Here is a 27,612-nt window from a genome sequence, read left to right as displayed (position 1 = left end):
ACAGTGTTCCCTTTACCATGAACACTGGCAAACAAACAATGTATTTTTTATGGTCAAGATTTCCAGCAACTGCTGAACTCCACAACAATTGTCTGCCTTAGGAACTGAGCCAGTGGGCTGGGAGACAGAGAGAATTATGTCTGTTCATGCCAGAGAATATTGCTTGTCTCAAATGCACCATTTCCCTCAGGCCATCACCTGGACTACCAGTTCATTCCCCAAATCTCCCCTGCCTTTCTTCAGTCACTTATTAAATTACTGTTTCTTCAACAGGAAGCCAAATAAATCACTGTTCACTCTGAATATAGGATTGTTCATGTTTAGAGTATTTATTGTGGCAAAACAATTAATAGATTTCTTTTAAAAGATTTTTCCATGTTTAGGAACAAAGGGACTCTATGTGAAGAGGGGAAAACTATCTTGTTTTGGAAAGAACACTGACTAAGGACACATGCAAAGTTCAAACATCCTTTAAATAGCTTTCTCCCAAAATGTATCATTAGTTTTGTTCAGCTTTTCTAGTTTGTAAACAACTATGTAATCAATGAAAATATATTTAGCCTACCTTTAAAAAGATGTTTCCAGTATTAAGTGATAATAATAGTAAAATCATATGCAAGACAAAAATATTAAGATCTAGCATGCTTGTCCCTTAACAAGTTCTATTCCAAAATTATATTACATATATTAATTTCAACTTTGTAAATGTTCGTAATCTCAAATCTTTGAGTAGCCAGACAGTGACAAAAAATTATTAAGAAATTGGACAACCTTTCTGTATTGTGAATGCCATTCATTTCAAACATTACTTGCTAGTAAAGTGCTGTTACAAGCAAAATGAAATTGTTAGTGTCTATCGAAAGATGACATTTTAGTAATATTCAAATTGTACTTGTTTTTGGCAAATAGTTAAAAGCATAGACGTGTTTGTTTAACCACCCAAAACTAATTCAGTATAAATAACATTGGTTTCAATAATTCTATGCTAAAAGGCACATACTAATGTTCCAGCAGTTCTTTCAAGTGAGCTTTTGTATGTAGTTTTAATTGTGCTTTTAAATAGTTACTGATTCAGTATGACCTTGAAAGTGACATTTGTGCATGTCTAAAATACCTTCTCACAAATGAATCTCACACTCTGAAGGTGTAGTTTTGTTAAGATTAAGATTATGTGTATCTATATAACTATGCTTGTTGATCTCTCTATAGATCTACATAGATATACACATATACATATATTCATACATACACACACATAAGGGCTTCTTCTGGAACAGCAGCAGAAAGTGCAGTCTATACTTTTTTGACTTGTCTTCATAATAGAAAGTTCAGGTATGAATTGTTTTGGGATTTGTGAGATCCAAGGGATTATTTGTGATACTGCATGTGTCCCATATTACTCTCTTTCCTTACAGGCTGCTTCAAGCTCACTTCACTTCCAGAAGAGATGATTGGCAAATTATTTTCCATGTGATACTGAATAAGATGACCCACACTATCAAATATATGATCTTTGGTTCTCACCTAGTGGAAGAAGCAAAAGAATATATTTTAGGTTAGATTGTGCTTATAACCAGTTGGACATGAGGCTAACACATTAAAATCAAAAGGCACTTAAGCCACTGAACTCACTTGAGCAGGATCATTAGACTGTAGACAGCAATTCAGATCTATCCTTTGGCCCACAAGAAAAGTAGTGGTAAAGTGAAAAGATTGTATGTCAAACTGGGCTGATTATGCTCAGGGGAAAGAAATAACCTTTTATTCCTCCAAAGAAGAGAGACATTTTTCCCTAAATCCCATTGAGGATTACTTTTTTGATTTGCTCTCTTCTCAAAAATGTCACTCAAGACTGCTCTTCTCAGCAGAAGAAAGTAGAATTGAAGTGACAACAAACCTTTTTGTATCCAGAAATTCATCATTAAGGATAGGGTTATTTTTTTCTAGCACTAACAGTTTGCAGGATGTGTTAAGTGTATACACTAATTATCAGCACCTGGACTAACAGTATTTAAATTCCTCACTGCTACTTCCATGGTACTTCAGTGCTTTTAAGTATTTGAACTTTTAAACCTACTGCAGCCACTGGCCATATTTAAATTAACCTGAATGGAATCAAATCACTTCCACTTGATGGAATGCAGCCATGCATTTTGATTGAAATATCTGAGCAGCACTGAAATTTCATTATATGAAATATTCATACCTTGCCCTCAGGATCCACCAAGAGTAGATGCTTTGCCTGCCCTCCCTGAAGTCCACTGAGGACATACTGACCAGGTGACGTTGTGCTTTCTCGTACCAGAAAATCCCCGTCGTTGACTAAGAGGCTCTCTGCTGCTTTCCTGTTCAATTTGCCATGGTAACAATCTTCACTCTTGAGCTGTTGCTTTATTTGTGGCAGAGCACAGAGACCAGCTGTGTTGCTTGTGGCACTCTGCTGAACAGGTTCCGGTAACTCTAAAATTAAATGAAAGGGAATGTATTGGACACTTCACCTAAAACCTCATCCTAAAAGGATGCAAGCCAATATCTTTAATAGCTTTTAAAAAATTCAAACAATTCAGCCTTGAAGCAAACCAACCTTACAGACTGTAAGAATATGCACACATGAATGCTCATGACCCTCCAGTGCATTAGGCAAAATTATCACACCACCTCTTCCCCTACCTTAGATGGGAAAGCCTTTGGTCGCTAGGCAACAGGGATTAGAAAGAGGAATTTTTCTGATGCTGTACTGGTTTGGGGTTACATTTCTTTGTATGAAATAGTCAAATTTTCCCTGTAAAAACGAGATTTTTGTTGGCTTTTTAGCTTTATTTTTTTCCCCTAAGATCTTGTTTTTCCTTCTTCCTTAACAAGCTCTGAAGAGATTGTCACAGATCATTGGGAGAGTCATGTTGAGTGGCTCCAGCTATGTGCAGGAATGTAAGACAACATAGCCAATGTAGCCAGAAGGGAAGGATTACAGCATGATACATTTGCTGTTAAAAAACGAACAATTACCAAATGTACTAAAAAAACTGGGTGGTTTGGGATATAGCCAGTCAGACTGCAAATGATTCACAGGCAGGCAGGATTCTTCTAAGGAAAATATGAGGATACCATTTCTTCAATGGAATTGTGCAACCTAAGGCTCCTCAGGATATAGGCAGCTCCTTTTAGAGAATGATGCAGTCCCAAGTTGGAAATGTCTCAATGGTCAAAGATTTCTTTATTGTGTTTCCTTTATTGTCCAGTCTTTTTTCCACTTTCTTGTGTGGAGCCAACTCTGACAGAGAAAACACTCAGTGGGAAACCATAAAAGGCAAGGCTAATAAAGTATATTCAATAATGAGGACAATCAGTAGCAACTATATAATAATTTAATGGATATCCTCCACTTTGAGTCCATTAATCAAGTTTGGATGTACATTAGGTTGATACGACAGATCAAACAGTTTGATTTCGAAATTATTGGATGAGATTCAATGGTCAGTTTTGGAAGAACTAAGAAAAGACAGTCACAATAATTCCACTTTAACCTTGCATGCTACTGCCTGTGAAGCAAAGGCATCTGAGGTCATTTGAACCTTAGAGTGGGTAAGACCTTGAGCATACTCTTCCTTGAGGCAATGTGCAGTCCCAGGCTCCTGTCATCCTAAAGACTTGTTTTTTAATACCTGTGGCACTCCATTCATTGTCATCAATGAACTACAGAAGATGAAAGGTTACTCTGCTTGTTTACCATCACTATTTCTGCTCTTTAATCCCTTTTCTCTTGAATCTCACAAGGAAAAAGAACAACCAGGATAGATTTCTTCCCCCATCTTTTCTGTATTTCTTATGGAAAAGCCAAATCTTTTTGCATGCAGAGAAATGAGAAGCCTCCCTCCTCCCATGCTGAGACAGGTGTGGCACCGCAGTGGGACCTACTGGCCTGGCGCAGAGGGCTCCCAGGGCTCTGTGCTGCTGCTGCACCTCGGGCTGCACAGGCTGCAGAGTGCAGGGACTGCGTGTTGATGTAACATGGATCATCAAAGAGATCTGCTTTGTAGGCAGGTTTCAATGAGGTTGCCTCTTTTATTGTCTTCTGTGATCTCTCATCGCAATTACCTGCAATTAGTATATAGTATGCACAGATTTTCCTTCTTTTTTTTTTTTTAACTCAGCTTTAAGTAACTGTAAAAGCTGAAATAGGAATGATGTTCTTCTTTATAGCCCACTAAAGTAATTCAGAAGGAAAATAAAAATGCAAATGAACTTATTTTTCCTGATGTCTAGAAGGCATCAGGTCCAAAAGTAATTAGAATGAAGTTTTCAGAAACGCTCTGCACTGATCCAGTTCTCCTCCAATCAATGTCACTGAAGCCCCCACAGACTGGAAAGAAAATAATACATATGCCTCTACAAAAACACAAACCATACATGTTATTTGTTGCAAAACCCTTTCCTTCTCCTCTGCACCACAAAAAGAGCTTGTGGGAAGCTGAGCAATTCTCTCTCTTGCTATTCTGGTGGAGAAGGGAGAGATGGAGGAGATTGGTGCTTTGAGGCTCTGCCTGGAGAGCCCAAGCCACATCTGTCAGGTTAGGATCCAAGCCTAGGAACAGGCTAACAGAATATCCCCTGCAGGGTATGAAAATAATAGCACTTCAGCTAGCCAAATAGCAGGCATATTTTTGCTCTTCAACAAACGTTTTATTCATAGATCTATTCATTCATTCTTTTATTTGTTCTCCCTCTCTTTGTAGAAACCATTTGATTCTCCTTTCCTTGAATTGGAAATAACACAAGAAACTGAAGTATTCCCTACAGACAGTGTAATGGATCACTTCAGAGCCGTGCAGGTGGGAATTCAGAAAGGACCCCATTGTGCAGTGAAAGAGAGGAGCTGAGCAAATGTGCTCAGGGCATCAGCTGTGGCAAAGTCCAGAAAGGGATGGAGGCTAATCATCTCCTGGGGTCCCTGAGAGCAGACTTTGCTAAAGGCAAATTGATCCTGGGCACAAAGCTGCCTGAGGCAGGGGAAGGGCACAGCCATACCGAAGCCAGGGATGCTGGAACCAAGGGGCCAGACTCTGTTGGAAAAATCCAATGCTGATACTTTGGATCTCATTGAGCATTTGTAGGAGAAGGGGATATACTCAGAGACTGATACGTAATGAAGTATCTTCGTTTTTCAAATGGTATGAAGAAAGGGAACAACAAAGGAACAACAAAGAGTATGAAAAAGAATAAAAAAACAAAGAGCTACTGTACAGTTTCATGAGAAGTAAAATGAGTAAGTCTGCCAGCAGACATGAAGATAGATAAGTGGCCTTTAGAAAAGCTGTAAGGCTTTTTTGTCTGCCCTGCATCTAGGGAACTAAAAATGACCCACTAAGTAGAACACTTTTCACCATTGTATTGAAAGCCAAGGGGCAGCTCTTCCAGGCAGCCTGCCCTGGTTAATTCTGCATATGCATGAGAAGGAAAAGAGAGTACATACCCACAGTTTTGTTTTCTTCTGGACAATTTTCATATATATTGATGAAGGTTGGGCTGTCTGTCTGCAGAAAAATTTTAAAATCAGTCACGTAAAGCAGTCCCCCAGAAAAACCCGGGTAACTTCAAAACATCCATGCATTAGTTACTAGATATACAGGTAATTAAACATGTTCTTCACGAAAAAATTCCCATCTCCTCAAATAATATTTCACACTGATACTCTTCTTTCTTTAGATGTCACGTCTGGACTCCAGTGTGAGTCTCATAACTGCCCAGTTATGTATCTAATGTTTACTATATATACAGTATAACTCCTAGGTAAGAAAGCTCAGATTTTCTAGTAGGTGTCCCTCATCATAAAATCAACTACAGTTATCATGGTTTGAAAGTGAAATGGTTGCTAAATTGTCTGAACAGCACTGAAAGAGAAAGGAAAACCAAAAAATAATACCCCATGGGGAAAAAGGCATTTGCATTAACATGCAGAGTAACTCCTTGCAACAACACTGGTGAGCATCAGGTGCAAACTCTGGATATAGTAAAACATTTTTTGATTTAGAGAACTGCTGGGGAGGTGGGGACCTGATTTGCAGAGTATGGTTCATGTCAGCAAAAATAGGTGGTGCAGTAGCACAGGAACACACGGCAGCCCAGGAGCAGTTGCTACCAAACACAAATACCACCTGGGAGCAGCAAGCTTTTAGACAGAACCAACTGGTTTCCAGCAGGCACATCTGAGTGTGCTCCCTTCTGAGCAAAGTGGTAGTGCCTTCTTTCCTGTGTGGGGAAAGGATGGTGCTCCCAAGGCCTCACACAGCAGACTCTGAAATCCATGCAGCCATCTGAACTTGGCTTGTTTTACTCCTTGATTGGTTTTTATTTCCCACTATGCCAGACAAGAGCCACAGATCTCTTTTGCTGATTTAACAGAGCTTCTTGAAACAATCCAAGAGTAATGAATATTGTATATATATTGCAATCAGTCAATGTTGTATGTGTAAGTTTGTAGAGCATAATGGACAGGATGAAATATTTATTAGATCACAGAATAGGGAGCCAGGAGGTCCCAGATTTTGCAGATGTTCTCTCCAACAAGCCATTTAAATTGGTATCTATTTTCTTCTCAGAGCTAATGAGTGAACAAGGGAATATTACTTGGTCTCCTGAAAGTACTCTAAGGACAAACCAGTTAATATTCAGAAAGTGCTTTGGGATTCAATTATGTACTAAGCATCATTAAATCTAGCCTAAAAAAACTTTTCCCAGGATAATCAGGACCTAGTTCTGATGTTAATGCCATGCTTTAACACCACAGAAACATTTTATTATTCATTCCCATAATAGGCAGTGAGTATTTATGCCAGCAGATGCTGTACTTACTGAGCAATACTGCTTTTTGCACTGGACAGGACACTTAGCCCTTGGGTCTGTCTGCACTTTCATTCGCATGTCCAACACTCCGCCGGTGGGAGGCTCCTTCCCTGGAATTTCATTGTAATATTCATGATGATCCTCCCTCTCCTGTGAATTCCCAGCTGTTCCATTAGCATTTGCTGCCTCACTGAAAAAAATATGGGGAGGGGGGAAAAAAAATGAAGCCTCTGATGTAATCAATTGCTTTCTAGTGCAGGCAAACATCCCCAGTGTCTGCACAACGCACAATACACAGATCCGCCATATGGAGGCTGTAAAGGGCTTTGGGCCGGAACTTTCAGAGCTGTTTATTTTTCCAGTTACTTCTTCCTGAATTAAAAACAGTCATGACAGTTTGGGGTAAAGGGAGATGCAGTCATTTCATTAGCACCAGGCAGCCCAAATATATTTTCAAGTCAAAGAAAAGGTAAGAGGAATCCACTGAAACTTTAAGAATTTCAATGCATTGTTCATTAAGGTATCCAAAATGCTGACTGTAAAACTAATTCTTATGGCTTCTTGACTGAAGTCTATAATCTAGAGATTGCTGGGGGGCAGCCAGACTTCAAGAGAAAAATTAAAACCTCATGGCATTTAGTCAGACAAGCCTGCAACTGTGTTAGAAAATCAAATATTACTACCAAAAAAAAAACTAACTAACTAAATAAAAAAGTAGCTGTCCTCAGAGGCATTTACTCTGATTTTAATAACCACAATCAATATTCTGGCTCAGCTTGAAGGAACACTGAATGACATGAAGGAGAGCACACAATGTTTTTTTTGAGCTAAACCAGAATGATGATAGTTTAAATGTACAGCTGATACACTGCAAAACAACTAGGTGCTTCCTGTACTGTCTCCGGTCCCAAAATAAAAAAAACTCATCTCAAATCTTACTTCTCTGATTAACAAGAGTATAATTGGATAAAAGGCCATGAGCAGGAAAGAGATAAAGTTCAAGTAGTTGATTATGTGATATGCAGTGCAAGTATTTGATTATGTGATTCACAGTAGTTTGGAAGGGAGTGACTCATTCACGCAGCAATATCCGACTCCTCTGCCTGAGGACCGTTCTCGGAGGCTGCCTGTGGGTTATGCTCAAGGAGGAAATCTAATTACCCTCTTCCATTCCTCCCTGCTCCTATGCTGCTTGTGACATAACCTAGCAGGATTTCTCAGGAATAAAAGGCTTTTCCTCTGGTTATTTTCCCCAGGAAAAACAGATCAGTTTTAGCAGTGGAATGGCAAGAAGCATCATATACATTGAAATAAATATAAACTGGGGTTGCATTTATGCAATAAAACCAGCTCTGCTGTGATGCATTAGACCCTGTTCCAGTGACTGCTCAGGACTCCTGTGCTCAGGGTGCAGGTAAGCAATGGCACAGCTTTACCTATTCATGGGAAGCAGCAAACAATCAAATTTGGTGTTACAGTAAAAAGAAGCCTAAGAAAAATAGCCATGTCTAATCTGTGAGGAGAGCCATAAATTGTAGCACGAATTGTGTCCCCAGTGCAATGGAAGAAGGGTAATTGAAATGGGGAATTGTGGTCCAGAAACTAATCTAGGCCCTGTATTTCAGGCAATGTGCAGAGGACAGGGCTTCACACTAACATGCCAGGTGGTGGCTGTGTTTATCTCAGTTCATGAGGCCGATGTAAGTCATGCCAGATGAAAACTGAGGCTGCTGCCAGAACATGAGCAGAAGCAGAAAGGTGAATTAAAATGGCTTTTTTCCCCACCACACACTTTCCACAGCTGCAGCAAGCTTAAACTTGGCACAGGTCAGGACTGAGCTCAGTCTCTGTGTGTGTCTGCTATTTATAGAGCTGAACTTACTTGGGTAGAGTAATTTGTTCAACTTGCATGACTTAAAATAAGGCTGCTTTATCTAAGGAACAATACAGCTTAATTCTGTGCTCTGCACCTGTACAAATGTCACAAAAATCAATGGAGTTCACTGGAATAAGCTAATTTTGGTACCTTATACACTGCACGTACAGGCATACATTCGACTTATCCTATGTCCAGAAAGCATATTCAAAGCATCTTACTTATGGATCACTCTTTGTAGTGTATTGTTTTCCTGAAAAGTACCAAAGAGAAGGAAACTGCCATTTAAGTGACTGAGAATGTGCTGACCTTTCATTAGATGTAACCAGGCTAGATGGGTTCTTCAGGTACTGTCTGAACCGGAGCTCAAAGGCCTGCCCTATGGTGTTGATCACCTCCTGTGCCATCCCATTGGGACATTCCAGGATGTGGCATGCTGAAAAGAGACACCTTACTTTAATTCAGTAAATGCAGTTTATACCAGAAAGTAAAGACTCAAGCTATATTGCTATATATGAAAGTAAAGACTCTATATACTGCTATATATAGAAAGGCTGTTGCCCCTTCATGGAGCCAGCAGCTAGTACAGCTCCAGTCTGACCTGCAGATCCCCACTTCACTGCACAAAGAACATGACACTTAAAGCCTCAGCCTGCATATTTTTGCCCCTATACATACAGCAAGGCCAGAAATTGTACAGAGTATTCAGCTGAGTTCAGTAGCTTCCTTATTTTAAAACTCAAACAATTCCTTGTTACATACAAATAAAGCAATCCTATAAATACATAACAATTGGAAACGTGTTTCAATACCTCTCTGATTTACAGGGTCTTTTGCTACATATGCCACGTAGTCTGTTGTATCCTACAGGAAAGAAGACAACAAAGGTCTTGAACATTGTAATTATGAACAACTCTACCACCACAGCACAGCAATTGCATATAGACAGGTACATTTTTAGCTTTAAAATGCACGCTTCCTTCAGGGAAAAACAACCAGAGGTACTAGCAAAGTGAGCCAAGGAAAATATCAATGACACACTGGTGGCTATCAACACAGTAATTGTCTCATATTCTTTTTCTTCTAAAAAATGCACTACATCATTTATCATTCTTTGGGTCTTCAATCAACTGTGTATTCAATTCCAGCTCTGCATCAGGAGTAGAAACACAACTGGTGCCTCATCAGCAGGCACTGCTGCCCCTTCCACTCTCCCCATGGAGCTCACAGCCCTTCCCATGTAACACATCAGGGCTGTGTGACTGCTGCTTTTGGCTGGGACTGTCCTTGCCAGACTCACTGGAAGATAAAATAGTGCTAGCATACTGCAAAGGACAAATTTCCAATGTTCCCAATTTGTAGCAATAAGATTGAGTTTTGAAGGCATCTTAGAGAAAAGTTAAACTTTAAAATTACGCAGAATAAAATGGGTATCTGATCTCAATTGCTCCTGCCCAATTTTAGTCTGGCTACAATCAGGTTAAATTACCCTGGATCTCAAAGCTGCTGCTGAGATCAGACAACCTCAGTATAATCAGTTTTCTGTTTCTGATTCTCTTTCTAGCCAGCACTGAAATAATCCTCTTTTTCTAGTCAAATTGAAAAGGGAACTGGAATAGGAAAATTAACATTTCTAATGATACCACAAAAGCAAAGAGTGGCTTGATAATTCTGTGTTATAGTCAAATTGGCGAGGTAATGAATAACATTCTTTTAATTATTAAAGATGCATTTTGTTATTTTGGATTTTTAAGGTGGGACAGGGAAAATGCAATTCACAGCTTAAAGGCATGGTTCTCTTGGGGGAAGAGGCAATCAGCTGGCAGGAAACAAGGCCCCATTTGCAATATGCACAAGAACAATCATTTAATAATTCACAATGAATGACACAAGAGGCAGGTCTTAGGGCCAGCAGAACTTGTCCTAGATTTTTTTTTTTTCATCTCTAAAGTTAATATCACTAAAGCAAAGCAAGCTAAATATTTCTTATGTGTCTAGTGAACTCAATTTCCTTCCTTTTCCTTTCAAGTTTTTCTTAAAGTTCATAAATATTTCAGGATAGAGATTTTAAAATAAATCAGATCTAGGGAATGACGAGAAACTAAAGTAACTGGAGCAGCACCTGCTATTTTTTATGTCTTTTTAATGTTTATGTAGCTGCCTGGATGATTTTGCTTCAAAATAAAGCCAGAATAGGCTCAATTATCAGGCAGAATAGTGCTACTCCTTCACAGCCCAGAACAACACTGAACTTCAATTAGACCCTGAATGTGGGGCAGGTGGAAAGACAGGTCCTGTGGAAACCATCTCCCATTTTAAATGTAAATGGAATTTTGAAAAAATTACCTGAGCAGGACAACAAAATTGCCCATTATGTGAAGGGCCACTAGATTTATAGTTATCACTGATGAGCAAGACCTCTATTTTGCATTATCCTCCCAGTAAGAAGTGTCAGCAGCTGCTCCACCAAGCCCATTTCCTGCAGCACATCTGTGCACGCACATCTCTTGCTGGCCCTGCCATTAAGCACTGACCAAACCCAGCCCTTTGTAGCCTCTGAAATCTGAGGTTACTGTGCAAGACCCGTGCAGGATAATAATATAAAAAACACTATAAAAGGTAAACAAGCCCTAAGGAATTACTTATCCAACCCAGATAGATGCATTTCTTGCTTACAATCATAACAGTAGAGTCTGGAATAGAATAAAAACCCTCTGACTTGAAAACATCCATGACTGCATGGCAGTGACACTGGGAAGAACAGCCCTATCTGCAGGAAGAAGGTGGTTATGCTACATCTGTCTCGTAGGAGCTGTTGGCTTGAGTTAAAATTAATCTAAAAATTTAGTGGTGCCAGTGCTGACAGCTTTTATGATAGATATTGGATCACAGGGACCACTGAACTGATCAATTCCTATGTTCACATTCTTATTTTTAGATCCCCAAGTCAGAGGGCTTTTGAATGGACTGACACTCACTGATGGGCGACAGGGAAGTTAACTGTGTATCTATTAAATAGGCACTGAGTCACTATTCCACATTTCCTTTTCAATGTCAGCCCCCCTGTTTTCTTGTATTACTGCTCATGATCCAGAAATGCAGTGTACTCTGTTAGTGCTTGTGGAAGGAAAGGATGAAGCAAAGTATTTGCAGGTAGCAATTATTACATGAGTTCATCATACCTGCAGAAATATATTTTATAAATCAATACTTACTGGGTCACCTCCAGAAGCAAATGAGATGGACTGCATGTGATGGTTGGCAATAATCTGAAAGGCATAACAGGCTAATTAAACATGCTCTTGGGCCACACATTAGAAGACATCAGAACATATGTCTCTATAGAACAAGCAATTAAATTCATAACAATCCCATTTATTAATATATGCATGTATCATTTAGGAAGGAAAGAGATAAAAAAAGGAATATTTTTGAGACTACCCATTCATGTTTGACAATGTCTAGATCCCTGAGTAATCTTCCTTAAAGAGTCTTCAGAATGAATTCAACCACCAAATTCTAATTGTACCCAAAGGAAGAAAGGGAAATCTGGTGTCCTAATCCCCTCCCAGGATGTGCAATGGACAGGAGACCTCTGCACTACAGACAGCCCCTAAGAGCTCCTTGATGCTCAGCATGGCACCAGCTCAGTGCAGCATTCCTCAGAGCCAGTGAGCCAAAATGACCTCCCTGATGTTCCCCTGCTCCAGCTCGGAGCAAAACCTGCTGCTGGCCCGGGGTGAGATCACCCAGGGAGCAATACCAACAGCTGAGGGAGGAATTAGGTGGGCAGGACAAAGATCCTCATCATATCTGCCAAGAAGGAAGGGAGCACAGCCCAGTTCCAAGCAAACCCAGGCTCTCAGGAACACACCTCAATGGAGCCTAGAGACTTTACACAGTATAACTGATTGTACACGTGTTTTATCCAGCTGTAATATAGCTTTGAATGATACCAAAGCCAAGCTCTGACTTAATAGCTATATCAATTCTTTTTTCCTCCTATGACTTGTCAGAAACTACAGTCAGGACTTGTTTATTGGCACTTGACAGGCAAACACATCCAGAGAAACATTTTGCCAAGTGCTCAAGGATCCCTCCCCATGGAACACACCATCATGAACAAAAAGGACCTGTGTGCTTTCATTTTTAAATTCAGAGGCATCATGTACTTCAGCTTCACCAGGCATGCCCAGGTCTGCTAAAGGGTGCTGCATTCCCTTTGCAGGGCACTTCCTTCCCTCAGAAGCCACAAATTAGGACAAAACTGTAGCATGGAGAAAAGGACCCTGAGTACAAGGATCCTACCTGCTGCGTGTCAGCATTAATCAAAGTGAGGCTGCTTGTTGAAATGGTCAGCTTTATATTCATGCCAGAAAACTGAAGGTTACTTTTGCCAAGTACAGAAGACAGAAACTTCACTGGAGGCTTTGAACAAAGAAAGAAAAGAAAGAGGCTGTCAGCCCAGTCTGTGAGGGGCAGAAACATATGAAAGTCAAGGAGGTTTTATGGTATCTTATTGAAACTTTCAATGGAGCAAGGATAATGGCTTGATCAAATGCAAATAGATCTTCTAACAAACATCAGCTCTGAATGCAATACTGGTAGGAATGGGTTTTATGTCAATAATGGGGAAAAAAACCCCCAGTGAGCTAAATGTTATAGCTGGCTCAGTAATTTAGAATGTGCAGTTTTCTTTCTGAACTCTTCTTTGTTTCTAGAGGATGAAGTGTTTCTGAGTAAAGCAAGAAATTCTCTCATGTATTCCTCTTTCAGAAGCAAGTTCATTCCTCTTGAGCTCCACAGTTACAGAAGGAAATCTGTAAGTTCTGCTGGACACAACCCAACAGCAACCACTGATGTTGCCCCTCACTGCATCCCAGTTACTTAATAAAATCCATTAAACACTGCCATTTTAGTTTAATGTGTTTAATTTTAAAATATATATAAATAAGTAGCAGATAACATCCCAGTGAATTAGCTCCCTCTTGCACTGCAAGGGCTGGTAGAAGCAGGAACTCTGGGCAAAGCATTAATCCTGAGAAAAATAAAGTAGGGCATAGCCTCAGCCCCAAACCAAACAGGACAAACACCCTGCTACCAGCACTTCCATGTTATCCAGGCTCAGTTCAGATGGATTAAAATGCACTAATTCCAGCATGGACTGAAGCCTGTTAGAGAATCATGTATCCAGCTTATCAAAAGCAGATATAGAAAAATAATTGCTGAGCTAAAACAGGATTTACCTTCCGCTTTTTTATAGCTCCATTTGTACCCGCCACAGCTTCGCACAGTCGGCTTATTGCTTCCCTGCAAATAAAAAATACAGCACAAACTGTTGGATCATTTCACATGCACCATCTGTAACAGAGCCAGCAACTCTGCAATTTATTGTTATCGGCCCACTTATAAACTCTTAAATCTTCTGGAAGGTCTTTCACAGTTGTTTTTCTTTCTTCTTTCCTCCCACTGTTAAAAAAAGAAAAAAAAAAAAAAACTAAAAACAACAACCAAAAGAGCTATTGAACAAAATACAGTGATTCAGCAGCCTGGTTTGGATTCTTTTTCTTCATCAAACCCATCCATTTCACCTTATGAAAATGTTTTTAATTAAAAAACCCTCAAACATAACTAACCAGAAGACAAGCAACTTAATACCTTCAAATCCTTTTTTTCAGAATGGTTGATAGTTCCCTTGCATGACAGGAGGGGCTCCTCCCTACTTAATCCTTCCTGTTTAGCACAGCAGGTGCAAGCTGAGTGAGCTCACCTGGGTTCTCTGATTGACTTTCTGGGGTTTGGGATTTCTTTTCCCGTAAAAAAAAAAGAAAAAATCCCAAAACAACACCTTCCCCCCCCAAAAAAACCAGAAACCCAGAATCAAAACCAAAAAACACAATAGCCCAAACAACAGTGGGGATGTATAATCACTTTCTCCAGGTCCTTTTCAGAGCTATCCATATGTTTCCTTCTCTGGTAGGAATTTCCCACCCAGCGCCAGCATCTCCAGCTGCCCTGGCCCTGTCCCACAGGGGCTGGGTCTTCTCAGGCTTAGGCTCCCATATTGGGCACTCCAAGCCTCAGCCTTTCTCTTGTGGCTAAATTCAGACTTACCTTCCCAGGATGGGATTTTGTTTGGTTCTAAAGGGGAAGGGAGTTTGTTTAATTGTTTGTTTGTATTATTGAATTATTATCCAAAGAGCTAATTAGGAAACGAGCTGGTTGGGAAAGCTTGTCTGTTTCCAGATCCCAGCGTGTGTGTGGGAGGAAAACACCACTGGCCTTCACCTCCTGAGAAATGTTTAGTCCAGAAGGGCTGAAAATTATCCGGAAAGCACACAATGACTAGAGGTTCCAGCCAGGTATGTCCCGTGAAGCAGAGATGCCCAGTGAGGAGGAGTGTGGTCCCCCCAGGAGCCTGCAGATGAGAGAGGAAGCAAAGCCAGCCCAGCATGGGTGAACCCAGAGCCGCTGCTGCCCCTGCTCAGGCCCCAGGGCTGCCACACCAGTGGGCTGTGTGCTGGAGCACTGAGGATCAGTGATACACACTGAGGGAACACCCTGAGAAATTCAACCTGCATGCTGTCACATGAATGGAGATCTCACCCACAGCAATATATAATTAATATTTTCTGAGTGAAAGCATCAGGGAAGAAAAGGGGCCTCATTGTGGGCAACACAAGATCAGAAACCCAGCCTTTTAAACACTGACCCTTCTTAGCATTTAAAAGCAAAGTACTTCCCCCTCCACAACTGAAAATATGTTTTTTAAGAAAATTTCTGATACTTTTCTTGGTTAGCTCCTGTTTTATTTATCAGGAGGAAGGCCAAACATGACCAAATTAAAAAAAAAAAGGGGGGAAGGCATCCTGCAGGATGATCTTGCAGATTCCAATAATCAGCCTGGAAAATGAGAACTCATCTTCTCATTCAATATTAAAGGAAATTAAAATCAGAGCCAAGACATTAAGGCTACTTGGAGCCTTCAAGTCTAGCCTTACCTAGAAAGAAAACCAGATACAGAACAAATTGAAAAAACAGGGAAGTTGTCTCTTTTGGTGACAAATGAGTTATTGCATATCAGGCAGCCCATGTGAAATCAGGAATTGCCAGCCACAGAGCCAATTCTTGTACAAGCCAGTCTGGTGGCTGCCCACCTCACCGTGCTCTGAAGCAAGTGTCCAGTAAAAAGGAACCAAAAAGTAGCAAACCATTTAATAGTTTCTATTACCTCTCTTTGGTAGGGGAAATAGCTGTACAGACATTTCTTGCTGCGTTCCTCTGGGTGATTTTCTCAGTGATCTAGCAAAACTTTACAAATATTATTTGAAAGGTGTGAAAAGCAGGAGTTTGGTAACTCCTGCTGCTACAACTGAACACTTCCTACATGCAGTCATTTCCACAAACTAGAAACTGCTCCACACACTAGGAAGAAAAGAAACTCTGGATGCGCTCACGATAAACAGCAATGAGTGACCGATTTTTGGCATCCACAAGCCTTTAAACAAGCTTTTTGGGGTTTTTTTTCAGGCCCACTCAGAAGTCCAGTGCACAGGTTCCCTCTGTGTCTGCAGCCTGCAGTGAAACCTGTGGCAGACCCAGCTCCTGCCGCCCGCAGAGCTGCCCGTGAGGAGAGCGCCTGTGGGCAGCAACACTGAGCCGCCTTGTTCATTGTTCCCCCAAAACCAGAATAAAGGACGAAGGATGGGCTGATGTAAGCAAGCAAGCATGCTGTTGAGGATTTGCTTTTAAGCATCTAAGGCCCTGCCTACACCATGTAACAGAAAGGGATTATGTGGCTCAACAAAGTTGAAATTAATCTTCCAAACAAAGTCAGCCTTCTTCCAGCAGCCCTCCCTGGCTGCACATTTCAGACACCCTTCACCCCTCACTGCCTGATCATTTTCGAGTTTATAAGTTAATGCCCTAGTCCAAGATACAGAACCTCTTTTCCCAGAAATGCCCAAATTTGATGACTAATAATCAGCTTGATTTAACAGAAATGTGTAAGAGGAAAAGAGCTGAATGGCTGGACAAGAGAAGCACACATCAGGGTCCAGCAAAGGCAGGACCTGCCACAGCACAAGGGTGACACAACCCAAACACATCTTGTATCCAGGGCAGCAAGCACAGGAATACAAAAAAAAAAAATACAAAGACCCTCAAGCAGAAGAAGCTGTTACATTTATTATTTTTGGTGTTACTTTGTAACCTACATGGAGTTTGAGATCACAGACTTCTGCAAAATGGGAGGAATGTCCATAAGAACAAGCGGGGTCATGGGCAGGCAACAGCAGAGAGCTGGAAAACTCACAGTGGAATCTCCTGTGCCAACCTCCCCACCCCACAGCCACGGAGGGTGGAAGCACCTCAGTGCCCACCCTTCTCCTGCTGTGCTGGGGTCATTTGGCCACACAGCACCTCTGCATCCCATGGTCATTCACAGCGCCAGAGAGGACACTGTCTGCCTTCCCTGACCATGTGCCTGCCAAACAACTGAAAATGCAAATCCAGCAAGAAGTAGACAGTAAATTCTCCACGTTCTCCTTTGGATTCCTCACTGCACTTTGGCAAACATTCTTTCCAAAGATAAATAATATCTTCAATTTTAGAAACCATGAGGTAACGAAGCATGCACATACACATAAATCAAGGCAGGCTGCAGACATAACTAGAGACCCTTTCTACATCACTTTAAAACAGAAGATGCCTCTTTGTTTAGTGAAATGCCATCCAAGTAAAAATATTTTTTACCCCAATTCAAATAACAAGCATGGTTACAAAGGGGTAATTTCCAGCAGCTCCTTGGTTGGGCATTGTGCATGTGTCTATAAACTTCCTCCCCTGAGAGAACAATAGGGGAATAATCAATGTTATCTTTGCTCCAGTCAGCTTGTCATCGATCGGACTTTAAAGTCTGCATGTGTGAGCTCAGCACTTCAGCATTTGGTTTGCAAACAGTTGAAGTTTAGAATTTCTCATGCACAAAAGAGCCCGTTAAGGTCAGCAGTGCCATTTTTTTTAGGTGATGGAAATATTTCCATTGTTAAGTTTTGACACAGTTCTGCTTAACAAAACCTTACTATCTAGCCCAAATTTAAGTTGGCAAGCTCTTGTCACGCAGTAATTCATATTCATTATTTCCCTGACAAACCAGCCAAAGCTCTGCTCTGTTAGCACAGCAGCACACACACCTCTTGCAAACAGGAGATAACCTCGCCCTCTGGCTGAGCTGTGAAGAACACAGTGCCCTGGGCTGGGTGTATTACATGGCTCTTCTTGGTCTGTAAAGGACCTGCCTGAGGGAGGTATATTGGTATCTCAGGCACCTTTTCATACACTCATGCAGGAACTGGGTGAGTGTGTGCTTGTACCAGTTGTACATTCAACAACTGCTGGTTTTAATATAAAACAAACAGGACAGCTTTCAAGTGAAGTCTATAGGCATTGAAGGACTCATGCTTTTCAGTTTGTAAGTTTGGAAGCCAGAAGGTATAAATGTAACATTAATCTCTTCAGGTTGCTTTCCCTTCTCCAGGAATTTTTGGATACAAACTTGAGGAAGAAAAACAGCATCTGAAAATCTCCCTCCAGCAGGAAGGAAGAGCTGGGCAGGTGCAGGAAGCCTCAAACACACTCCTGGCATCCTCAGCATGAACTATGCCAGAAAAGCAGATGAGAGGAACATGTCTAAGGCCAGGTGAAGATAACCTGCAGCCACCCACCCCCCAAAAAGCTGAGTGGCTGCTGGGGCTGCCTGGTGGACCATGAGCACATCACAGCACCACACAGCACTCAGAGCTGGATAGAAGGTGATTGTTTTGAGAACTCAAACACTCCTGCACTGCCAGACTTATAAGAATAAATGTAAAAATAAAAATCTGCTTTTCTATTTCTGACAGGACATTTCAGCCACCCCACAGGCATAGGAGTACTAACAATCTACACCCAGAAACTGGCAGTAACTTGCAACAGAAGTTGCAAAGTTCTTAAAAGACCACAAAATATTTCACGTTTTAACCACATCCCCAGTTGTATCTAAGAATGAAACATTAATCTTTCTCTGATTTGCAGCCTAAAAACTTAGGCTTGCAGTGCAGATGGAAACAGCTGTATTTCAACATGTTTTCCTTGTGACTCCACTTCCAGCTGAGGCTGGTCTTGGTGCAGATGGGGTCAAGCGATGTCAAACATCTGATAAAAATCCCTTAGATGACGTTGCTGGATTGAGGGGCTGATGGCACTTTCTACACCAGGGGGGAAGCAGCAGATGCAGATTGCTGACAGAGACCCGTGAGGGTCCTGGCCCTGCACCCTGGCCATGGCAGCCCAGGCCCAGCAGCACCAGTGCGTGTGCCCCTGCCTTGGGGAGCGCTGAGCCACGTGCAGAGCCCAGCTGCTGCTGGTGCCCAGCTGGCTGGGGACGTCTGCTCTGTGCTGCCACTGCAGGGGGAGGCTCTGAGCAAGAGCTGGGAGAGAAATTACGTCTGTGCCTGAAACAATTCATTTTCCAATGCAAATAGCCTATTGTAATGATCAAATAATTCAAATCATCACTTAGGAAAAGACAAAACAAAACATGCAAACTCCTATTCAGAATTGTCTCAGAGCTTGGCACGCACCCTCAGCTTTATACAAAAATTAGCACTCAGGCTTTTCATTCTTGGGCTGAATCTCAGTTTTACACCACCTACCTGGTGACTTGTGTTCGTGTGCCAAAGTCCAGGGATCTCATCGACTGCAGCACCTCAATACAGCCCATGTACTATGGAAAACAGAGAAAAGGGAGGACTGTTAATATCTGGTACACAAGTAAGAGGAGGATCTCAGGAGGAAGCAAATGTGATTATTGTCCGCTAAGTTTATGCAGAACCACAGTCTAAATGGAAAATCAAATCAGCCATCCTAAAGCTGCTTCCTAAATAGATCTTGTTTTACTAAAAGTGTAGAGAAGAGCAATAAAGATACCAACGGCTTAAACACCATAGCACCAAAAAAAAAAAAAAAAAAGGCAAAGCACTCTGGGAACACAAAATCCAATTATTCCTTTTTTTTCCCATTTCTGCTTACTCTCACTTATTAGCCTGTGACACTGAGCTGGGAGGAATACATGAGGAAATACTGGAGAGAAAGAGTCCTCAGGAGCAGAGAGGCTCTGGAAGCCCCTCGAGACCAATTCACTCAGAGCCCCCACGCAGAAGAGCTGAGTGTCCCTTCAGAGAGAAGGAGGCATTACAGGCCACAAGGTAAACCACTGGCTCCACACTGCTCCATGTCTGATGACAAACAACCTCTGCACAGGATGAAGGATGTGAAGTTGCAATTCCAGCTCATAGCAACAGCTCTTAAGAGCCTACACTATAAACTGACCTGCTTTAAATGAAAGGCTGACTGCCACACTTCTGTTTTATGGGACAGAGCTGGGGCTTTTTCTATTCTCATTTGGGATTTGTATAAAACTAATTCCCAGAAATATCAAGGATGTGATGGCATATCCCCAACCATATCTTACTAATCCTTCAGCATTTCTATGGACGTCAGTCTCTCTGTTGTTGAAGCAGTCTGATCTCTTCATTTCAACAGGCTGGCACAGGTCTGGGTCTCTCATTTTTGCTCTCGGGACCATCCTGCAGTGCTCACACAGAGCCCAAGGGCTGCAGTCACAGCATGCCTGTGCAGACCTCTCCTGCAGGAAGTCAAAGCCTCTGGGACAGAGACAACTTGGAAAACCCAGGCAGGGTCATGCATGTTCTGTGCTTTGTCTGAACGGATGGAGGAGGCATTCTGTGTCAGAGAAAGGGCCCATATTTAGTTCCCCTGCCTCACTTTGCCCGTAAATCAATTTTTCTGCTGGGCCATTCAGAGAGGGTTGGATTTAGGTATATGTTTCAGCTTTGCAGACTTTCAGAAATGAGTGTGTGAAAAAGAGAATGTTATATGTGCAGTCAGGGATTCCACAACAATTGTATTATCCCTATTTTGCTTTCTTTCCAATAGCAATGTAACCCTTGGGAGAACTCCAGAATTAGGTCAGAGACCTGGAAGGACATCAATAAGAATCTGAAAGGTTGGCAGAACTGCTTCCCTAATGAACATTTAATGACTTTGAGAGCTATCTGCCTTGTTAAAGATATTCCTGCTTAACAGGAACAAAGCAAATGTGGAAAATATGTCTAGAGCCTCAGCTTGTAGCACAGCAACGACCTCTGATCCTACAGTATAAGGTCAAGCATCCTGTAAGCTGGTTGGCTGCTCCTCTATCCTTGAAAAAAACATAATTTAGAGAAGTAGGTGAGTCATATGCTGACAAGTGAGTCCCCATTGCATCCTGAACAGATGCGTGGGAAGCTACTCTAAGCAAAGATGAAAAATCAATATTAGGTTTTTGCATAAGTGACCCTGAGTGAAGCTGAACTTATCAATGATTCACAAAAGACCTTTTTTTTTTTTTCCCTTTAAAAGCCTGAGTAGGGAAGTGCATTAACATGGCACCTCACTGCATCTCTCATTTATTTCAGCTGTCGTTGGTTATCTGAACTGGCACAGTTGGAAATGGCTGAACACTCACATCACAGGCACAGAGAACCAGCAGAGCCTTGGGCAGGGGGACAATGTGGGGCTGGGGCAGAGCAAGTCAGGGTCACAGAGCCTGGGAGAAGCCCATGCAGCACACAAAAGGACAATGGAATACCAGAAGCCTATTCAAGAAAACAAAAGACGCTCTCCAAGGAGGAAAAAAAATTAACAATAAACAAAAATATTAACCCCTCCACAGCAAAATATGAGAAGCAGCACAAGCAATGCACGAGAGGAAGGGGAAGGCAGTAGAGAAGGACAATGTTTGTCTCAGAGACTTCTGCACCCACACTCCAGTTCAGGTGGTGCCCCCACTCTCCGTCCTGTACACCCCAAACAGCACCTCCCAGGAAAACAAAAATGGGATTCTCTGGTGATGCAGGGCCAAGGCCAGCTCCATCCTTCCTGCTGCAGGGAAGGTTAAGCTAAAGCATGAGCAGGGCAGCAACCACAGGTGCCTGGGAGAAGAAGCCACAGCAGCCCACAGCTCTTGCTCCAGTGCAAGCTGTTCACCAGGTGCTCTTGTGAAAGCCAGGTCCAAAGGGGGTGTACAGGGAGGGGTGTTCATCTTCTGAAGCCCACAGAGAGGCAAGGCCCCCTTCACTGAGCTGCTGGGCAAGCTGGGGAAAGCTGGACACAGGCCCAAGGGTGCACCAACCAGCCTGGGGCAACAAGCACAGACGTGACTGCAGAATTCAGCTACCTACAGAAAAACAGGACAGCAACAGTGAAACAAGCCAAGTGCTGAAGATCTGACATGGCTAATGAAAGAGGATGCTGAACCCACTGTTCTGTCAGCAGCAGGATGGAGAGCTCTTGCCAAGACAAGCAGCAGCTCTTAGGAAGGAAAGGAAAGACTCACTGGCCCCTGCTGGAAAGGGAAGGGCTTCACTAATGGCAATGTGTGCAGAGATATCCCATCTGCCTGCAAAGGGCTGTGAGAGCACTGGCACCAGGACTGCTTTGTCCCTTGATGTTTGAGTACAGAGGGTGTTCTGGGGCTGGCTTGCATTTCCCCACACCACCAGGAGAGAACAGCAGTTATTGAAGATGCACACACCTTTCCACATCTGTTTACATGAGATGACAGTGCCTGCAAACAGGATGAGGAACTGTGTGGGAGGAGATGAGAAGGCACCAGGCAGGGCCCATGTGAATAAGCAGCACATGGCAGGACAATGCAGAGTGCCAGGCTCAGGAACCTGTTGTGAGATTTCTCTGCTTTCACCCTAGCAGGAAGGTAAAGTGTTGCCTTCCCTCCACGGACAATACCAGAAGCCAGCCAGGGATGTGGGGAAGGAGCAAAGCATGATTACTGGAGTTTTGGTAGGGAAGTTTTCTCAGCCCTTCCTTAGATGCTCCCTGTGGTAGCCTTGGGGTTAGAAAGGCACTGTGTCCACTGGAAAGCAGAGACCACCAGGGCTCCCCTGGCAGTGGCTCTGCTCCTGCCAGCACACAGACTGCACTGTGCCAGCCAGCTCGGTGCTCATCCTGCCTCTCACAGCAGGGTTCACTGCGCTGGGGTAAGTGCTCTGTAACTCTGTAAGCAGCCTCTAGTCAGGCAGCTAAATGAGAACTTTGGCCCAGGTTTGCACCCTGCAGGACATTCAACTGGCTCATTCCTCAGCCTGAACCTCACTGGTTTCCTCCAGCAAACACCAACCCCATCCAGATGCAAAAGCAAAGGCAGCAGAACCTCTGCCATCCCCAGCACGGGAAGCAGAGGCCAAGGCAGCCCCCAGCACACCACTGCAGACGTGGGTGGTACCCCCAGGGCACCTGTGGACAAAATCCAGGCAGAACCAGCTGGAAAACAGACGAGATACCTTCAAGGATCAAAGGAGCCCATTAAAGATCATTAAACAGAAACCCACAAACCTAGCCTAACTCTCCTCATGTGCTTGCCCTGCTCTCATCTTCCCCCCTGCAGCAGCTGCAGTGCAGACAGACAGACAGACAGACAGGCCCTTGGTCTGTCCCACTCCTCATGCCCACGCAGCACAGCCTGAGGGCAGCAAGACAGGGCTTTTTGTGAAGAAGAATACCTTTTGATAAATGAAATTTTTTTCTGGGAAAGTCTGACTCTTTCATTCACAGGTTTTCAATTTAAAAAAAAAAACTAAGGAAAAATCATAAATACAGATATACATAAATATTTTAGTTTGTTTTCTGAAAAACCTCTTTCTGCAGCACTGCACTCAGCCAGGTCTCTAACAGAATTGTTCCTAACCCACCCTGTCCCAGTTCTCCGGCTGTGCTGAAGGGAATGCCCTGGAAACCCGCGGGTTCCTGAGGGGATCGATCCCCGAGAGGCGCGGGCGCCCCGCGGGCGGTGCCGGTGCCGGGCGCGTTCCGTGGGACGAGGCTGCCGGAACCCCGAACCCGAGCCCGGCACAGCAGCACCGCCCGGCACCCCGCTCATGATTCACAGCTGCGGCTGGAGCCATGAATCACCGGAGCCCGGCTCCTTCCTGCGGGAGCCCGGCTCTGCAGACGCCCGGAGTTATTTATTTACGACGGGCGATGCAGAGCAGCTCTCTGGGGGCAGTGTCGGGTGCTGCGCGCCACGGAGGTGGCTGCAGCTCGAACACCACAATGTTTCCCTGCCCTGAACGTGGAAGAAGCGCTGGTGGTAAGCAAGGACAGGAAAGGGCTGTGCTGGACCCTTCCCCACCCCGGCAAGGAGCAGCTGCTCCAGGCTGACCTGTGGCATCCTCGGTGGCCAGCAGCACGGCTGAGCAGGGCACTGGTGCCCACACGTGCTTCAGGGTGCAGTTCATGTAATTCTGAACTAGCGTGCTGGAAATGGTCAGGCTCCTTTTAATCTAGAGACACGTGGCTGATTTTAGACATACATGCTGGCATATATCTATATGCATTCACCATCAAGCCACTAGCAGAGGATCAACCAGTACATTGCTAAAAGCCCTTTGAAACAAAGGATGCTGCAAACAACCTTTACCACATTATTATAAAGTATAATGGTTTTATTATGAAATACCTGGCAATAGTATTTCCTTTTCACATTTTAGTTAAATAATTTTTAAAAACCAATCATCTTTCAAAGACTCACGCTTTGATTTAATCTCAGGTACAGAGCCTTACTCCATGTTAGGTCCAGTAAACATCATCCTTGCTATTCTCAGAGAAACCACTGCTGCAGGACAGTGCTGAGAGACAGATCTTATCCTCCTTCCCAGCAGCAGCCACATCCCTGGCACTCCCCAACAAGCAAGAGAAAGGATGGCAAGTGCCTCTTGGAATGTTCCTCAGGCTCATCACAGCCATAACAAACACCAGCAGGAAAGATAAGTGCCATGGCCACTATGGGTGCCCTTCAGAGACAACCTCAGCCCCAGATGGGCAGCACTGTGGGAGGTTTTTAACAGGTAGAATGTGAACAAGGACATGGTGAATATCCCCCTGGGAGAGCCTGCAGCAATCTGCATACAAAGTATGTTTTGAAACACAACAGCATGAGAATCAGAGCTGTCCAGGCTTCTCTTGGAATATCAGTATTTGGGCTCTTTGTTATTTGCACGAGCATTTGGGGGGACCAGGTGCTATTATGGGTCTCAGCTTCCCCAGCAGGCCCGGGTGACACGTGGCTGTGACACAGGTGCCCTGCCACCACCAGTCTCACCCTGCACAGCTGCTTCCCCAGGGGATGCAATGAGCCCAGCACAGCCCCTCATTAAAACAGCACCAAGGAAAATTCTGCCTCACTGCAGTCTGCAGGGGACAGCTTCTGCCCTACAACATTTCTCTAATTCACCACATTACTGTCTTTCTAAAATCACTGTAGATCCTCTCCATGTACTTGCTGAATCCTCCTCTTACTCTGATTAAGCTGTTAAGGACAAAGATCTCTGGCAGCAGCCGTCCCAATAACGTGGACCTGCCCTGCTTCCTAAAAGGGTCTCTGTGGAGATCCCAGCAATCCCATACCCCAGCAGGGCACAAGAAGCTGCATGGGGAGAGTGAGTGCCTCCAAACACACAGGAGGGCCAGGGCTAGAGGGTAAGGATTGGAAGCAGCTCCAAATGCCCAGCCCTTGGTCTCTTGGCCCCGCTTTGCCTTCAGGTAAAACCATCCCTCGGCACCATAGTCCTTCCATGCTGCAGCCCTGGCCACTTCCCAGCCCATCTGAGCCTTCATCACCAGCTACTGAAGAAGACTGGTGGTCTCTGGGGAAATGAGTGCCTTGCTCATCCTCTCACCTTGCACATCCTCTGATGCTGAAACACCCAAACCCCCATGTTACTTATTTACCAGTCTGCTGTTACTATTGAAAAGGCTAGTTGAAAAAACCACCAAGATTTTGGCCAGGACATGTCAGCGATGTTCCTGCAGCTCTCCTTGGGCTGGATCTTGCAGGCCCACAGCCATGGGAGCCACATAACCAGGAAGATGAAGGGAAAAAAAAATGTCCCTGTTGCATTGTGAGGCTCCTGCCAGTGAAGCCCCTTAGGAGATATTGCCCACAAAAGGAAGACCAGCAGAAAACCACACTGGAAATACAACAGTGCCTGCCCCACACCCTCCCTAACAAATGTCAGCAGTGTGGGCCAGAACACACCTAATGCCTGGAGCTGCTCTCTGTGAGGGATGGGAGGCCCTTTCATGGGCTTCCTTTTCCCTCCAACATGCAGAGTAACCCGTTTCAGTTGTGGTTCAGCAGCACTTCTCAGAGAGTCTACAGACAGTCCTTTGGAATTGGATGTTGTGTTACCTCTGGAAGCAGCTGGGGTGCTTTTAGCTCCCCCAGCTCAATGCCACAGCCCTACGGACACCAAAAGACAGGAACTACATGGGAGAACGCAGTGGTTTGGGGCATGGACTCTAGAGGCAGGAAAATGGAGGTGACCAGCAGCCAGCTGAGCTGTTTGCTTTGTCAGAGGATGGGAGCCCAGGGGATGTACTCACCCGCACGCTGTAGGTGGTTCCTGGCTCCTGGCTGTACGTGCTGTCATTGCTCTGGGCCTGGCCCCTGTCCTGCCTGCCCACAGCAGCCTCCTCAGCACAGTCACCCGCTGCCTTTGGGGCCAGGACCAGCTTGTCCAGGTCGGGCTGGGGGTAGGAGGCCGACAGGCAGCTGATCTCAGGCGAGGTGGGGCTGCTGGGGATGGTAACGCACTCGGTGAGTTTAATGCGTGGCACCTCTTTGGTTCCTAGGCAGAAGCTTTTCAGGCCCGGCAGACTGGAGGGGTTGGCAAGTTTGATGTTGGCCATCCGGGGGATCAGCGTGCACAGCGTGGTGCAGGTGTCCTGCGGCCCCAGGGACACATCTTCTGCCAGTAAATTGGGTGTTGAAGAGTGGGAAGAGGAGGAAGAACCTTTGATATTTAAAGACGTATTTTGTGTACCTTCATCTAGGGAGGTAATGGAATCATTCCTGAATCGGCTGTACTTAGCCCTGTGCAGCATTCCTGGATGTCTGAATAACCCTACATACAGGACGTGTCCACCGAGGCTCTGCTGGCTGCGTTCTCTCATAGCCTTGGCAGGTCTGTAACTGGATATTCTTGCATAAATTAGCTCTTGTAGATAAATTATATGGAAATCAAACAAGTCAAACAATTTTTAAAACAGAAACCTATAGGATATTTTTGCTGACTCCCTCTTGGATGGTTTATTTTCCTCAAAGAACAAGGCTTAAAACTGCATGGGCATCTGGCATTTTGTAAGCAGAAATAAAAGCAGCATACAGGAAAGCACATCGGTGGTACAGCAGCTTAAGGTGAAGAGCCACTATCCAAACCTGCCTTCATTGCTGCCTCAAGCCAGGCACTAAATCCCACCTAGCTCTGAAGATTCACAGCTGTAGCATCAATAATTGCAGAGTCCTGGCTGCAGCGAAAGCTCAAGCATATTCCACACAAAGCAGATCAAGGCAGCTACAAGCCCAAAGGTATTTTCAGACCGGCATGAACCCCGTAAGGTGCCCGGCTCTCTGCACTTCCACCGCCGCTGCCCCAGAGGCGAAGAGCATCCCTGCGCTGCAGCTCCTGCCCCGCCGTCAGGCGCAAACCCAGGATTCTTTCCAAAAACACTGAGCAGCGTCGGTCTGGCTAATTCCTGCTGGAAGGTCCTTCAGCACCATAATAATCCCGAAACAGCGGAACACTCCCGCGGCTCCGGGGCCGTTTCCCGCAGCGCCGCGGGGCAGCAGCTCCGCAGCGCCCGGGCCGCCCCCGCCGCCGCCGCCGGTTTTATGAATGAAGTTTTTGTGAATGGGCTCGGCGCGTGCGGGCGGGCAGCGCCGTGAATGGCGCTCGGCGCGCGGCCGCGGCCCGGCGGCCCTCGGGGGGCGCCTCGCA

At 44.2% G+C, this 27,612-nt stretch overlaps 1 protein-coding gene across 3 annotated transcripts; it reads right to left on the bottom strand.

Moving 5' to 3' along the window:
- Positions 1-305: 305 nt before the first annotated feature.
- On the bottom strand, positions 306-27,610 carry SHC4 (SHC adaptor protein 4). Of its 3 annotated transcripts, none has more exons than XM_005483364.4 (12): positions 26,219-27,608; positions 19,411-19,481; positions 13,963-14,026; positions 13,025-13,144; positions 11,932-11,985; positions 9,529-9,580; positions 9,026-9,152; positions 6,850-7,030; positions 5,471-5,531; positions 3,916-4,095; positions 2,207-2,460; positions 306-1,524 (listed from the first exon to the last, which is right to left on the bottom strand). In XM_005483364.4, exons 1-12 carry the CDS (start codon positions 26,786-26,788, stop codon positions 1,369-1,371), a joined length of 1,890 nt encoding a protein of 629 aa, XP_005483421.2. In that variant the 5' UTR covers positions 26,789-27,608; the 3' UTR covers positions 306-1,368. The 3 variants fall into 3 exon arrangements, with proteins under 3 accessions (XP_005483421.2, XP_074405409.1, XP_074405408.1); XM_074549308.1 differs by lacking the exon at positions 26,219-27,608 and adding an exon at positions 23,997-24,050; XM_074549307.1 differs by lacking the exon at positions 3,916-4,095 and having other exon boundaries at positions 26,219-27,610.
- Between the last annotated feature and the right edge of the window lie 2 nt (positions 27,611-27,612).

The sequence above is a fragment of the Zonotrichia albicollis genome, chromosome 11 (genome assembly GCF_047830755.1).
Source record: "Zonotrichia albicollis isolate bZonAlb1 chromosome 11, bZonAlb1.hap1, whole genome shotgun sequence".
In the NCBI taxonomy this organism is placed as follows: Eukaryota; Metazoa; Chordata; class Aves; order Passeriformes; family Passerellidae; genus Zonotrichia; species Zonotrichia albicollis.
Note: the sequence above shows the minus strand (reverse complement) of the source record. Positions and strands in the feature narration are given on the sequence as shown.